The sequence below is a fragment of the Myotis davidii genome, unplaced genomic scaffold (genome assembly GCF_000327345.1).
Source record: "Myotis davidii unplaced genomic scaffold, ASM32734v1 scaffold11, whole genome shotgun sequence".
Lineage (NCBI taxonomy): Eukaryota > Metazoa > Chordata > Mammalia > Chiroptera > Vespertilionidae > Myotis > Myotis davidii.
This window is the reverse complement of record NW_006285791.1, coordinates 4298582-4313431: the sequence shown is the minus strand read 5'-3', so window position 1 is coordinate 4313431 and position 14850 is coordinate 4298582. Positions and strand designations below refer to the sequence as shown.

The following is a 14850-nucleotide window of genomic DNA, read 5'->3' as shown; positions in this document are numbered from 1 at the left end:
GAAGATAACTTCCATTTGTAATGAGATTACTTACATATATTAGTAAGTAAGGTTTAGGTTGCTTAATAGGTTGAGGACTTGCTTCATCGGTAACGTTTAAAATTTATGAAATGTTCGCTCTATGGAAGGCACACAAATTACCTCATTTAATTTTCACAACCCTATGAGTCTAGTTCGAATACTTATCCCTCTTAGATTAAGAAGCCAGCCTTGGGAGAATCAACGTTCCCCCCTGGTGAAGAAACAGTGCATGTTGGAGGCAGTAATAAAAGCTAGGTATACCTAAGTCTAAACATACTTTTTAAAACATTACACAATGATGACTCCTATTGCTAAGTTCTGTTTCTACAACACTATGTTATAACTGGATTTACAAATTATATTAAATCCCAAGAAAACACATGGTACAGTCTCAGATGAAATATGAAATGCCTGTATGTCCTTGCTGTAAGAAGTTAAACACTGTGAAGGGGAATGTAGCTGAGGAATAAACCCATTACCCCATGCCCACATTGGATGTCTCCCAATTTTTAAAAGGATGCTGCATAATCCCTTATAAAAATGGCAATTCCAATATGAGTTATAAATCTAATTTCACCACACAGTAATCATGGAAAAGTACCATTAAATATGTTAGTTCTTCTTGAGGAATTAACACTTTTGCACTGATGAAATTGCAGGCTTTTAAAATTGGTAAATAATTATAAAATCCACCCTAAATCTTTTCTGAAAAGACCTAGGATAGAAAGCATAATTTCTAATATTAGCACATTATCAAAACAACATAGAAAAAATTATCTCGAATATATCTCCTCTGCAGAATATTCTAAGGCAAACAGGTGACTGACCTTGAAAAATTCAACATTAAACATAAGCCATGTATCTTCACTGCTGTTTTAAAAAAGAGACCTGACATTTTTTTCTGAGTTACATTTTTAAATATACCACTGGAAAGTGTAACTAGTGATCATGGGTTGCTCAGTGAGCAAAATACCATCAAATAGAATATTTGCATATGTTCTTGAAAAATATACTTAAGAGGGATAGAGGATAGAAAAGAGTTGTGATGTGGCTGTGACTGCTCTTACAGCACAAGCACTGGAAACAGCACCTACCCAGTAACGTCAGGACACAGGCGAGGATTGCAATCAGGGCTCCGGTGCTGAGGCCAGCAGGTAGGACGTAGGCTTCAGCGTTGCAGGTCTGGGCTATTCCATCTGCATCACAGTCACAGACGCGAATGGTGAGGGTGTTGGTGCTGCTGAGTGAAGGCGACCCGCTGTCCATGATGAAGATGGGCAGATAATACACAGACTGCTCCTGCCTCCGAAAGCCATTCCTCCTGGTGAGAATGGAGGCCGTGTTGTCTGGGAGGAAGACAGCAGAGCTATTAACATGTGATTTCTGATGGAATCAGTCCTGCCAACTTCATCTTACTCAAGTCACTCTATTTAGTTTCTTTGGACAGAGAATCATCCTATATAATAAAAGCCTAATATGTTAAGTGTCTGGTCATCTGGTCGGCCATTCAACCAATCAAAGTGTAATATGCTAAGGCAGCTCAACCGCTCGCTATGACGTGCAGTGACCACCAGGGAGCAGACGCTCCAACCGGTAGGATGGTTTGATGCTGAGGTCCAGCAGGCAAGGACTGAGCGAGATGGGCTGGACACACCCTGGTGCCATCCCATCCAGGCCCCAATCCTGCACCTGTGGGGTCCCTCGGCCTGTCCTGCATCCTCTCCCAATCTGTGCTGAGGGACCTTCCCTCCCCACCCATCCCTCGGCCTGGCCTGCATCCTCTCGCAATCTGTGCTGAGGGACCTTCCCTCCCCACCCTACCTCCGAGTGCATGAATTTCATTCACCGGGCCTCTAGTATTAATATATCTGTCATGCTAGACAATTAAAATCAAAGATGCAGTTGTAAAGTAAAATTGAATATAAAAAAGCTTATCACTTCTAACCTGCAACTTTGTAAGAATTACATATATCTTTTTAATTATCTTAAATTTCAAACCATACACTTACAGGATGATAAAAATTAACGGGTTAAGTATGTTAGGAGCATCATCAGATAGCATAAATGAAATTTCAAATACTTTCCTAGACAAATTCCAAACCTGTTACAGAAACAAGTGAAATAAGCTACTCTAGTTTCATTTGAATTGAGTGTGTGCATAACTATTCAAAAAAGGAATTATCTTATAGTTTTTAACATTCATATTGGTATACCATAACCCATATAGATAAACATTTTGTTAGTGATAAAATAGGTAATTTGTGTTTAATTTATACTCAATGTTTTATTTCATCTAAACAATTATAGTAATTATGAAATGTTTAACAGTGATCAATAATGCTGTATTACAAAACTGATTTCTATACCTGAAATAGATTTGTTTAACTGCTAGCAATTTATGCAGTTAACTTGCCTTAGGTAACTAAGAATTTATGTGATTCTTTAAATTGACAGCAATTAATAAAGGAAAAGAAGGAAAACCAGGACCATAGTTTCATCCACTGCTTTAATATATTGTTTCTTTCCATGCTGTCAAAAAGATGCTTGCCCAGTGTTACCATGAAAGAATAAACAATATTCTAAACAGCAAGCTCACAAGACTGCATAAAGTGTATAACATGCAATTACAGATATGGCAGGAATAAAACTTTAATTTTCAGGTTTTACCTGGTAGCTTTTATTTATTTATTTTTATTTTTTAATATATTTATTGATTTCAGAGAGGAAGGGAGAAGGGGAGAGAGATAGAAATATCAATGATGAGAGAGAATCATTGATCGGCTGCCTCTGCACACCCCCCACTGGGGATGGAGCCCACAACCCAGGCATGTGCCCTTAGCCGAAATCAAATCCGGGACCCCTCAGTCCCCAGGCTGACTCTCTATCCACTGAGACAAGCCGGCCAGGGCAACCTGGTAGCTTTTTATGTACACAAATCTTATTTTAAAACGATAAATTTGAGAGGTGTTCATTAAAAAACTATATATGGAGTTGTTGAAGAATATTGCCTTGACAATGTTTGTATACAGTTAACAACACATGTGTGTGCACACACAGGTCTACATCTTGTCCTCCCAATCAGAGGTTGTAGTATTTGATACACAAAGTTGTTAATTAGTAATCTAATGTGCCTGATGTCAAATAACACGCTCAACCACACAATGAATTGAGGAGCTCATACTAAAATGCCCAATATGGAAGATGAGAACCCTGTGTTCCAGAAAGAGTTCATAAAACTCATGTGTTATATGCTTCCTAAGATGGAAGCTGATGTAAGAACTAACATGTTTATCCCTTCATGTTCTCTTTCAAGGTCCAGGGGTGGGAGATCTGGACTTGACCTGGGGAAATCTTTCAATTGTGTCCTGAAAATCCAGACACTTTAGTGGGCATGTTGCCTCCATTCACGGTGGTCCTGGGGGCGGTGACACATGCGGGAAATCCTCACACGCTTCTTGGGAAGGTCACAGGCTCTCTGCCTTGTGCTGGATGAATGGAAGTGCTGAGCACAGTCCCCACCAACTCTGATTAGATCAGAGAGTCTGGGGTTCCTCACATGGATAATGTTCTGTCTTTTCTGTTACTCAGGGGATATGACAGTGTTCTTGAGTAGAGAAGGGAATCAGAATAAATTACTATTTCACATTGAATTTTTCAAAACAAAGGGTTTTTTGCACTGAAGATGATAGTGGCTTTAGGTAAAAGCACATATAATGTCCACCTTCTGAGAGCAGGTCTTTTTAGATAAGCCAGGATTTGACTAGTAAATCTATTTCTACATTTTTTTTTTCTGAAACCTGGTTCACACATTCAATCTGAAATAATTACGTTTTCTATATTGTTGGGAAATACTTTTCTTTATATTGATATTAGGTGCAAATGCTCTTCTTCTGCTAAAATAAACACCTTGAATAAAAACACACATGAATATAAAAATTTGAATTTACATGATAGCAGGTTCTCATGCTTAAAGTTACTATAATTTATACTGTCTTTATGTCCACAATTATATATATTTAAGAAAAACCAGAATTTATCTGTAGGTGTTTGCAAAAATGTTTCTATAATGACATTTAGGAAAGTGATAAGAGTTATTACTTTTGAGCAAAAGAATGGGATTTGGGATGACAGAATTCTTTTGTTCTTTTTAATCTTTGCACAGATCACTTATTTTAGGTTAAAATAAAATAATTTCAATATTAACATTAGTTATTCTAAGTCAAAACTGATTTAGGTTGAAATATGTCAAGTGCAATTAGTATTTTCCTGATGTCTCAAGTCATACCTGTGCAGGACAGTCCTAATTAAGGCATTTAGCCAGCCCTCAACCGATTAGATCATTTAAGGAGCTTGGTAAACAAATAAGGAAGCAAATGTCTAGAAGAAAATGACAGAGAGAGATGGATCTGGCTTCCCCCTATTTGGATTTAGGCCTAAAATTATTTAAGTAGCAGCTTCTTCATGACAGTAAATCCATAGATAAAAATTACCTTAAGGGCTTATTGCCCTTTAATTAATGTCCTTGATGGGGGGGTGGGGGGAGGAGGAAAGTTCATAATCAGCATTCCTGAGTGAGCCAAAGCACTCGCTTAGAGTTTATACCTGCTGCCTCCACCGTCACAGTGACAAACCCTTACCTTTGTTATCTTTCAGGGAGAAGTTGTGGTTGTTCGTGGCATCAGTGGTTAGGCTGAAATAAAACTGGTGTCCGTTGGACGGCTCATCTCTGTCCACTGCACTGATTTTCTGGATAACCTAAGGCGAGGAGGGAAGCATGAGGGCACAGTGTGCAGGACAGAGCAGTTTTGCACCACAGAATAAGGACTGACTTCCTCAACGAGGTGGGAGCTGGGGGCAGATGTACCAACGTGAACCCAGTCTAAAAGGGCTCTGAAAAACTATCATGTCCTTTTCAGATCTTAGATTTGAACAAACCTTCGTGAACCTCAGAAATGAGCCAACTAGTTATTCCATCCCGGGAAAGATCGCAAAACCCTGGACAACGTGGATGAGTGGAACAAACCACACTGGGATGAAACTACACTTAATTCTCAGAACTTCAAGGCACTGAGCCCTCCTGTGTAAGGTGGGAAACGGCCCAATCAAGCTTAATAGGCTCTATCCCCCCCACTTTTTTTTTCAGTCTGCAGGCCGATGTTCTATCCACTGAGCCAAACCGGTTAGGGCTCCCCCCCTTTTTTTTTTAAAGGAGGTTAAGCCCTTAACCATTAGCCATGATTTTCACAATGTTTAGTTTTCTTCCTGAGGAATTTTCATCCTCCCAATGAAACCACGATTTGAAAGTTCCTTTAATATTAGTTTATGCTACACATCAAAGCATTCGTTGTGCTGAAACATGCTGATTATATTTTATCTTACAGCTGGCAGGATTTCAAAGGCAACCACCGCTGGCTCCTTTGAAGGAAATGAGAAACCAGAAGCCTCTCACCTGCCCCGGCTGGGCATTCTCGCACACGGTGGTCTCATAGTCCATGGCGAACTCGGGGGCGTTGTCATTGATGTCCAGGATCGCGATGGTCACGTAGCCTCGTCCTACTTGAGACGGATTCTCTAATCAAGAGGAAAAGCTTTTGTCACTTACTCTGGGTAGAACTGTTATTCCACTGCCTTTCACTCAGTAAAAGGGTTTTTACTCAAACTTTTTAATGTTTCCTTTTACTCATAAAACGCCCATTAAAAATAGTTAAAATCAATTCTAATTATTCACCTATCAACCCTAACCCTGTTTAATCTCTGGCCTGGGACTAACAGCAGAGCTGTGGTTGGGACCAAGGCGGTACTAGATATAGGAGTATTTTGAAGTCTACAAAGGACTTTACTTAAATAAAGATATAACTGTTGTAAAAAATAAGTACAATTCTAATAAGAAAAAGGTCAGGCCTCAAATAAATCTGGAATCATAACATTAAAGGGAGCTATAGAAACTCTGATCCAATATCATATAACTGAATGTATATAGAAATATAGATAGTTTACCTGTGTATTTTTTAGCCCCTGGTAAGTACTGTTGAAAGTATGTTCTATGACCCTAGTATTTTATTATTCTTTGATGCAAGAGCTCATAATTACTATGAAGATAAATATATATTCTATATACACATAAAACAATGCATTATGACTATGCACTGTTCTTTTAATGCTTTTCTTATTAGGGCTAAAATGAGTTTATTATCACAATATGCAAATCTGGCATCTTAGGTAGAGAAATCAATTTACTCATGTTGTAAGGTGTTTGACCAACTCCACATCAGCATAAATGCAGCACACGAAATATGACCACAAGACAAGACGCTCTATGAGGATGATTCAGGCCCACTATTTGATAGTCATCTCTTTTCGTCAACTTTATAAGTATTAGCATTTAAACTAATGAATATAAATTATATTTCACAGCTTAAAATTAAGGATTTTCAAGCTTTTGTTCAATTGAAATAAGCACCTACTATAACTGGAGTTCAAATTATAACTTCATGTCATCCCATTGTCCTCCACCCTGATTCAGTTTTAAACCTTTCAACTCACGGCTCTCCATTGCCAGGACCGTGATGTTATGAACAGCGTTCGTCTCCCGATCCAAAGATTTGGCCGTTGTAATCACTCCACTGTTGGCATCAATGTTGAAGTATCTTTCCAAGTCTGTGTTTCTGTCAATTGAATACCTAATTGAATAAAAAACAAAACAAAACAAACAAAAAACTTCAACATTTATGTTTATAACTTATTAAATGTATTTCATTAAGTGCATAGCCAATCACCGAGTCCTGGTAATTCCGCGATCGGTCATATTAATAACAATAAATGCATGCTTAGTTTAAACTTCACTGATGTTACACTTGGTCCTTATCTAATTTCTTTGCTTCTCTTTTGGTACAAAATAAACACCACTGTACATTTATCTTCACAGGTGTTTTTAATATGCCATTATAAGCTTCAAATAAGTCTTTATTATCATTATGATGTTGGCTCCTAAAAACCATTTACAATCAATTTAGCAGCCCTGGTCAGAGTTATAGGTCTCTTCACAATGAAACATATGTAGACATTTGCCCATTCAGATATACTTAGTAACGTCTCATGTGACAAAAATACCAGCCTGATCTTAACACCTTTTTGAATGTGTATCTCTCATTCAGGGATCTTGACCAGGGTACCATAGATATATTTCAAAGGAGAACCCCTCAAATTGCATGAATATTTTGGTGTGTAGAGGTTTTTCACAAAATATCCTATCCAAACATTAGTGGGAAATCATTCTTATTGGATCTAATTTTTTGTTCCATATATAAAATTCACTCTGTGCTCAAGAATGACTAGATTCTACTCAAAGTCTTCCTAGTTGGGTGAATTAAGAGCTCTCATTTAAAAACTTTCTAGTTAAATAAAAAGTAAATAAACACACATGCAACTTAGACTAAGCCAATATTTTACATTTATATAGTACTTCTCAACTATTATTAAATAGAATCATCTACTTCAAGTCTACTGTACCACAAAATGCAAGACACATCAAAAGAATAGAGGCAGAAAATATTAGAAAAGATAATTAACCATACAACAACAAACATTATTGTCCTTGTGCTGGAATAGGTATTTTGGTGTTGATAATCTGAAGTTATTTTTTTAGGGCTTCTATATTCTCAATGGAATATGAGAAAAGAGAAGAAGGTGGTTTGAGGAGGGGAGAGAAGTACTTTTTTAGAATAGACACACACACACACACACACACACACACACGGAAGTATATTGGGATTTGTGGGCATAATGTGAAAACAGTCTTTCCCTTTGCCTGTCTTGCTCTGTTCTCATGCATGTATTCGAAGGTGCATAAAAGCAGAAGGTTGGATTTAACCAGTTGTGGACAATGGAAGGAGAGAGGGGCCAGGAGGAGAGGGGCATATGCACCAGAGTGATAATAAAGAAGGCCCGTGCTACATAAGTTGGTAAGAGAGAACTGAATAAATGACAGGCAGATATTGAGAAGCTGTTAGTAGCATCACAAGCATGTAGATCTTTATCAGAATGCAAAATTGCTGTGGAGGGAGGTGGTGGGCAGAGAGAGAGATACTTATTCGTTTAATTTCCCGCAGAGCTAAAGTTAATGACCAAATCATTTGCCTCTATTATCGACGCCTTAAAGTTTCCAGGATTAGAATAAAAAACATCTGAGAATTCATTTAATGTTAAATGTCTTCAACTTCTCTTCACCTCATAGAAAAATCCCTAATTTTTTGGAGAACCAGTTATCACCTATACCTCTATATATTTTGAAGAAGAATGGACATCAAAGTCTCTATCATCCTAATAGTAACCATTTCTATATCATAAACTATGTAGCACCCACTTATAGCTGTGTGTCATTTAATAGCTGTAATTCTCACATAGGCCTCCCTAAATAGCACAGTCTCATATATACATATCTGGTAACTTGCTAATTATTCTGACATCCTTATATCCCCCTTCCGTTATTCATGCCATCAACAATTATTCGTAAGCACCTGCAAGTGACAGTCTATCTCAGGAAACTAAATTTATAAATATATTTTTTTCAAATATAACAAATTACAATAAACAGTAGGAAACCAACACATTGCTATCCTGGAGTCTGATGAAGGAAGTCGGGGCAGATGTGGGGAGAGAATGAGGTATTGGCTTGAGAAGAGAGGGGAGACCTCAGCAAGAACGAGTACGAACTGCCCCGAACAGTTGCAGTGGTGATTATGACTTCATCACAACAATTTGGGATCACCGATATTACAGGGGCTCCTGTTTCCTACCAACCCTCTGCATATGCAAAAGGCTGGCGTTTATGTATGAGGCATTAGCTAATGTATAAAGTTAACCTGAGAAAGACCATTTCTTAACCAAAAAAATGTGGGCAGCTTTTAGCGAGGTGAGAAATGTCTCTGAATTAGAATGGGTTTGTGTGTGTGTGTGTGTGTGTGTGTGTGTAACTGAGCAAAAGAGAAGACAGGCCCTGAAGAAATTTGGGGGAGCACCCTCTGCTGTTCTGGGCCCACTGGCCTAGGAATGGAGAAATACAGTTGCCTGAGTTAATGAGAAGCTGAACAGGAAAAGGGAATGGAGTTTCTCTAATCGTGAACCAAACTTATCACTAGTTTCTGAAAATCACAGCCTCAAACACTTGGCCTGCTTCACCCTATGCTACAGTGACCAATTCAAGAGACCGCTTCCATTTTTTTGCAGCGACAGCACTTAAAGCTTTGGCCTGTTTACTGTGCAGACAGATCGAAACCATGGTACCCCAGCCTGAATCCTTTTCCTGAGATTCTGTAAATTACTGCAGACATCTTCAACTCAAGCTAAACATCTAAAAGCAGGTTCATCAACCTTTCCCTGAAACTGTCCCTCCTTCTAAACTTTCTCATCTTCAGAAAGTGCTGAGAGTTTGAAATGCAGATTACTTTTGGTTCCTCATCCTCAAACAACTATGCAAGGTCATGTATGACAGAGATGTGTCATCCATTTGCCCTTAACTCTTATTAACAGAACCCTGCTTTTGTTGGAGGCAGCCATGTGCCTGCCTGAGAATCAACATTTGCTGGTCTCCCTTGTAGGTTGGGTGTCCTTATAGTATCTAAGTTTTAGCAAATAAGATACAAAAGAAAGTTGTTGCCTTGAGCATCATGGAATATCTCCTTAAAAGACAGGAGCGAGTTGCTAATTCAGCTAGCACGTGATTTCTGCCCCCTCTCCTCTATCTCACCTGGGACATGAACACAAAGGGAACATGTCCAAAAGCCATCTGGTAAATATGAGGTGATGAGTGCCTGGTGTAAGAAGCCAAGGCCCTTGATGACATTAGACTGCCAAATTATCAGTCCTTGAGTGCAGAGCTCCAGACATCTCATTAGTAAGTCATTAGTGTTAAGCTCTGTTGCTACTAGCCAAGCACAATTTCTAACTAAGGCAAGCAGGCATCATTTTTGCTGTATTTCAGTCCTGGACTCCAAAGTCTCACAGTTGGTGGTTGAAGGAGCCAAGATTCAGAAGCATGTCTGTCGAAGCCATCTTTCCAGTACACACCTCAGCATCTAAAAATGAGCTTGTAGTCCCTGCCACCTACATGGTGACCCGTATTCTTTGTGTTTTTCCCACTGCTCTCCTATCTAAAATCCTAGGCTAGTCAAACTGATGTATTACTTGATGAATAAAAACATCCTATGTATCTTCATTTCTGTGCCTTTCCTCACATAGCTACTCCTGGCAATTATTTTCGTCCTACACTTCCTTGAGGACAATCACCCAGTGTTAAAGCAGCAAGCCCTTCCAAGCACGTCACAAATCATGCCTCTTCTTGTACTTGGGGCCTCTCCAAGACCCCACAAGTGTGGTGGGCTCCGAAGGGTTGTCTTAGCCTCTTCTCCCACTCAACCCCCAACTTCCTGCGCCCTTGGAGCCTGGGCATCTGAGACTTAAATGACATCTCACAAGACTGCACTCCTGTCTCAAGTCAGAGATCCTCAGTCCACAAGGGTTTGGAGCTCTGCCTGTGGAGATGAGCAAGTGGTGCAGAATGTGGTTGATTAAGTTGTGATGAAAATGAAGGCTGCCATACAACATTTTGTGAAAATGGATCAGAAAGCAGAGAGATTCAATCCTAAAAGCTAACACATTTTAATTTTTGCCAACCCAGTAAGGCTTACTTTACAGAGATTTCTTTATCCCCAACTCATCCCCCTTCTCAAACTATCAATTTGCTGTTAAATCACACCATTGTTAATTTTGAAAAATATCATCAAAAAATAAGTGTGATGTGATGTGAATAAGAAACCACAGGATTAGAAGTCAAAAGACCCTAGGATATTGGTGCCAGTGTGACGTGACTCCCTGTGGGAACTACCAGTCACTCACTCCGGGCTCAAATTCATTAATCAGGAAAGTAAGGGAGCTGAAAAAAGAACTCCAAAATCTTTTTAAGTGTCTGACCTTCTAAAGTGTTCTACATTGCCACATAGTCACTGAATATTTTTATAACTGTAATTTCCCAGGATCAAACCAGAAATTAGAGCACTTTGTATAGGGAAGTCAAGGACATACCTATCACATATTGGTAAGAAAAAAAAAATAGAACAATTTTTAATCCTATCAAAATCTCTAAAGTTTCCAGTAAGCCATTCCATTTCAAAAACACAACAAATAAATATAATTCAAAATTTGCCCTCCCTAGTTTGTAATAAAGAATGCAAACCTGCTAAAATTCTTCAATGCTTAAGGTACTGAACAACAGGGAGATCACAGTTAGATATCCCTGTTCCTTAGATCCTGCTACTTTTATTTTTCAAATAAATTCTTTTATTCAATTTATTTAAACTAAAAAATGAAACCAAAAACAATTCCCAAATCGTGCATAAGATCAGTCTGTATGATATGTGGATACTCCTACATCAGCAGTTCTCAACCTGTGGGTCGAATGACCCTTTCACAGGGATCGTCTAAGACCATCGGAAAACACATATATAAATTACATATTGTTTTTGTGATTAATCACTATGCTTTAATTATGTTCAATTTCTAACAATGAAAATACATCCTGCATATCAGATATTTACATTACGATTCATAACAGTAGCAAAATTACAGTTATGAAGTAGCAACGGAAATAATTTTATGGTTGGGGGTCACCACAACATGAGGAACTGTATCAAAGGGTCATGGCATTAGGAAGGTTGAGAACCACTGCCCTAAGTGATCCTTGCTAAACCACCATGAACTGGACACTAGAAATTCAATAGCCAGGACCCTGCCCACTGACCTACAGTACTAACCTGGGCTCTCCAGTCACCATTTGTTTTCTGTTTCCTTATCTGCAAAATGAGAACGTTTTGCAAAATAATTTCTCATTTCCAGATTGAACATTGGGTTTTAAATAAGTTTTTGTGTAAGATCTCTTGAACAGCTAGATAACAAGAGGGTTGGGACCACAACTTACATATCTGTATAGCCTCAGGGTTCTGCACATCTGCCACAAAACAAATGCCTGTTATTTTCATTGCTGCTTTTAGATAAACTACGGAGATCAATTAAAATGCTCTTTATTCATATTCACAAGAAGCATTCTTATCGCCTGCCAGGCTGTTGAGATGCATGTCAACGTTCTCGAGTAGAATGTTCAGGTGAGTGGGAGAAATGAACACAAATGTGTCCTTGCTACTCTCAGAAGGACAAAAGCCCATGGAATAAACATGGATAAATCTGAACAATAGATATAGCTCAATCATTTGAGTTGAATCCTTAATCTCTTAAAAAATTTGTGCATGCCGAACCGGTTTGGCTCAGTGGATAGAGCGTCGGCCTGCGGACTGAAGGGTCCCAGGTTCTATTCCGGTCAAGGGCATGTACCTTGGTTGCAGGCACATCCCCACTGGGGGGCGTGCAGGAGGCAGCTGATGGATCTCTCTCATCGATGTTTCTAACTCTCTATCCCTCTCCCTTCTTCTCTGTGGAAAATCAATAAAATATATTTAAAAAAAAAATTTGTGCATGTGTGCTGGTGTTGTTATAAGGAGTGCTCAAGTTTTAATACAGTACTTGCTAAAATCCTGGAACCACATAGTCTAACTGTGTGATAAGGAGCATGTTTATTTATAACAAAGGAATGGCAATCCTTGCCTTATAGGAATTTAATGAGAAATAAATTCCTTCAGCATAAATGACTGAGTTCAATGCTTAGCGATGTCTCTGTTCACATTGTCACCCGCGTCTTCTGATAATGGCAACTCAGTTTTCCTTTGGGGATTGAAACTTTCCCAATGTTGTGCAGCGTTAATGGTACTCAAAACCAAGATGCCCAGACTTCCTGAATAAGAGACGGACACTTTCCCTAGGAGAGGCCAAGAAACTCTGCAAGATACGTGAGCCTTAAACAGAAGGTCACTGGATAAGAAGAGAGTTGGCACACATCTCATGGCCACATCCACAAAGACTGAATGCTCATTCTTACTGTTCATGATGATAGACAAACCTTACTTTCCTCATATCTGAAGACTGACTATTCAACTTTTCTTTTCATTCTGTGAGTTATCCCCAATTATTTCAATGAACTCATTTTCTCCACTTACCTATGGCCACTTTCTGTTGACTGCAATTAAAGAATGCTTACAGTTGAGTACAACATAAACAAACATTTGCTCCCTAATCTTTCAACCTTATGTATAGCTCCCAAAGTCTCACACCAAAAAGAGTATGGATTTTGTATTCTTCTACTAATAAGACTTTTCAATAAGCATTTTAAATGTGGAAAATACTGCAGGGGGCCAATCAAGAGAAATGTACCTTCAATAAACTCATTTCACCTGGAGTCTTCCTAAAAGCTATCTCAGAAGATGTTTGCTCCGAGTAGAGTTCTCATTCTACAGCAATCCAATAAAGATGAAACAATTTCCCATACAAGTTGGGAATTTCCTACTTAACCAGTTTTGAAAACTAACTCTCGATATTAACTACACTATTTTAACAAAAATTTTTCTTTTTACTTTCACCATAGTTGAACATATACATCCCCCCCATTTTTAGTGATAATTACATTAAGTTCAGCAGCATTTTGAAATTTATTACAGTTCATATTTTCCTTTTCAAATGAACTATTTTTCTGTATTTTCCTGGATCACTAAGTTTCTCAGAATAATCAGATATTCACAAATAATTTAGATCAAAACAATATGTACAAATATATGTATGTATATAAGCTACTTAAACATACACACTGAATTATTCAAAACCCCCCATATGTGTTCATACTAGTCACACTACATAATGTAACATCTAGTACTATTTTATCACCTTTATCTGAGAACATACTAGCAAAAAAAAAAAAAAAAACCCTATAGGTAAATGTTATTTTTCTGGTATCCTTAAAAATAAATACAAATATACTTCTGGATTTAAACTGTTAAAAATGCTGAAAATTATCCTCATTAATTTTATCACCCTCACCCCCTTCACATCTCTCTGACCTTACTTCTAATAATATTATGCAGCAATTCATTGGCTATTTTGGGCATAGGGACTTTGGGCTTGTTGTTGCCGGCCAGAGAAATCAATTCTCTGATTTCAAAGTATAGCACTAGATGCTGAAGATATAACTAAATAAAACATAAACAGACTTTGCATAATGTTTTCTTTGCTGCTCCAAATCCTGCTATCCCTCACCCCTGCTTATACCACCATTCTTTCAAACGGAGTCTCAAATCCGGAGTGGTGATTATCTCACAGTGTTACAGCTCTGACATTTTCCACCTCACATTGTTTAGCTTTTATGGAATTGATTTTTTTTCCCCTCCAAACTGTAAGTTTCTTGAGGTCAGAGGAAATGTTTTATTCATCTTTTTCCTGCCCGTTTTTTCCCTAGTGTCATGCACAAAGCAGGTTTTTAACACGCATATGAGGATTCATTGATCCATGTATTCTTCTGTTGCATTATATCTATTGTTCAGATTTCCACTGATTTCTGTCATTCTGAGTGTAGCAGGGCCACATCTGTGTTCATCTCGCCCTCTCACCTGCATATCAGCTTCCAATGCTGACCTGGGAACCGAATCGTCCTCTGGACTCTCAGATGCTAACACAGTTTTTAACATCTTTATGGATGACAAACACAGAAGGGATGTTTCTCCCATTCAGAAAGATGACCGGAATCAGCAAAACACAATCTGTTCTTGGAAGTTCAACAGAAAATCCTGATACGTCTTTGGTATTCCGGGCCAAAATGTATAGGAAATGGTAAGTAACTAGTACTTTAAAAGGGGTGGTGGGAGGGAAGCCAGGAAATTCTAGCTACCAGTTATCCAG

The 14850-nt window shown here is 38.4% G+C and overlaps 1 protein-coding gene across 3 annotated transcripts in view; it reads right to left on the bottom strand.

The window, feature by feature from the left end:
* CDH7 (cadherin 7) overlaps nt 1-14850 on the bottom strand; it is a 121128-nt gene that overhangs the window by 22528 nt on the left and 83750 nt on the right. For all 3 annotated transcript variants that reach the window (XM_006756811.2, XM_006756810.2, XM_006756813.2), the window contains 4 exons: nt 6565-6701; nt 5471-5592; nt 4659-4776; nt 1116-1367 (listed from right to left, as the gene is read on the bottom strand). In XM_006756811.2, coding sequence (XP_006756874.1) covers nt 1116-1367; nt 4659-4776; nt 5471-5592; nt 6565-6701 — 629 coding nt within the window. The remainder of the gene's footprint in view (nt 1-1115; nt 1368-4658; nt 4777-5470; nt 5593-6564; nt 6702-14850) is intronic.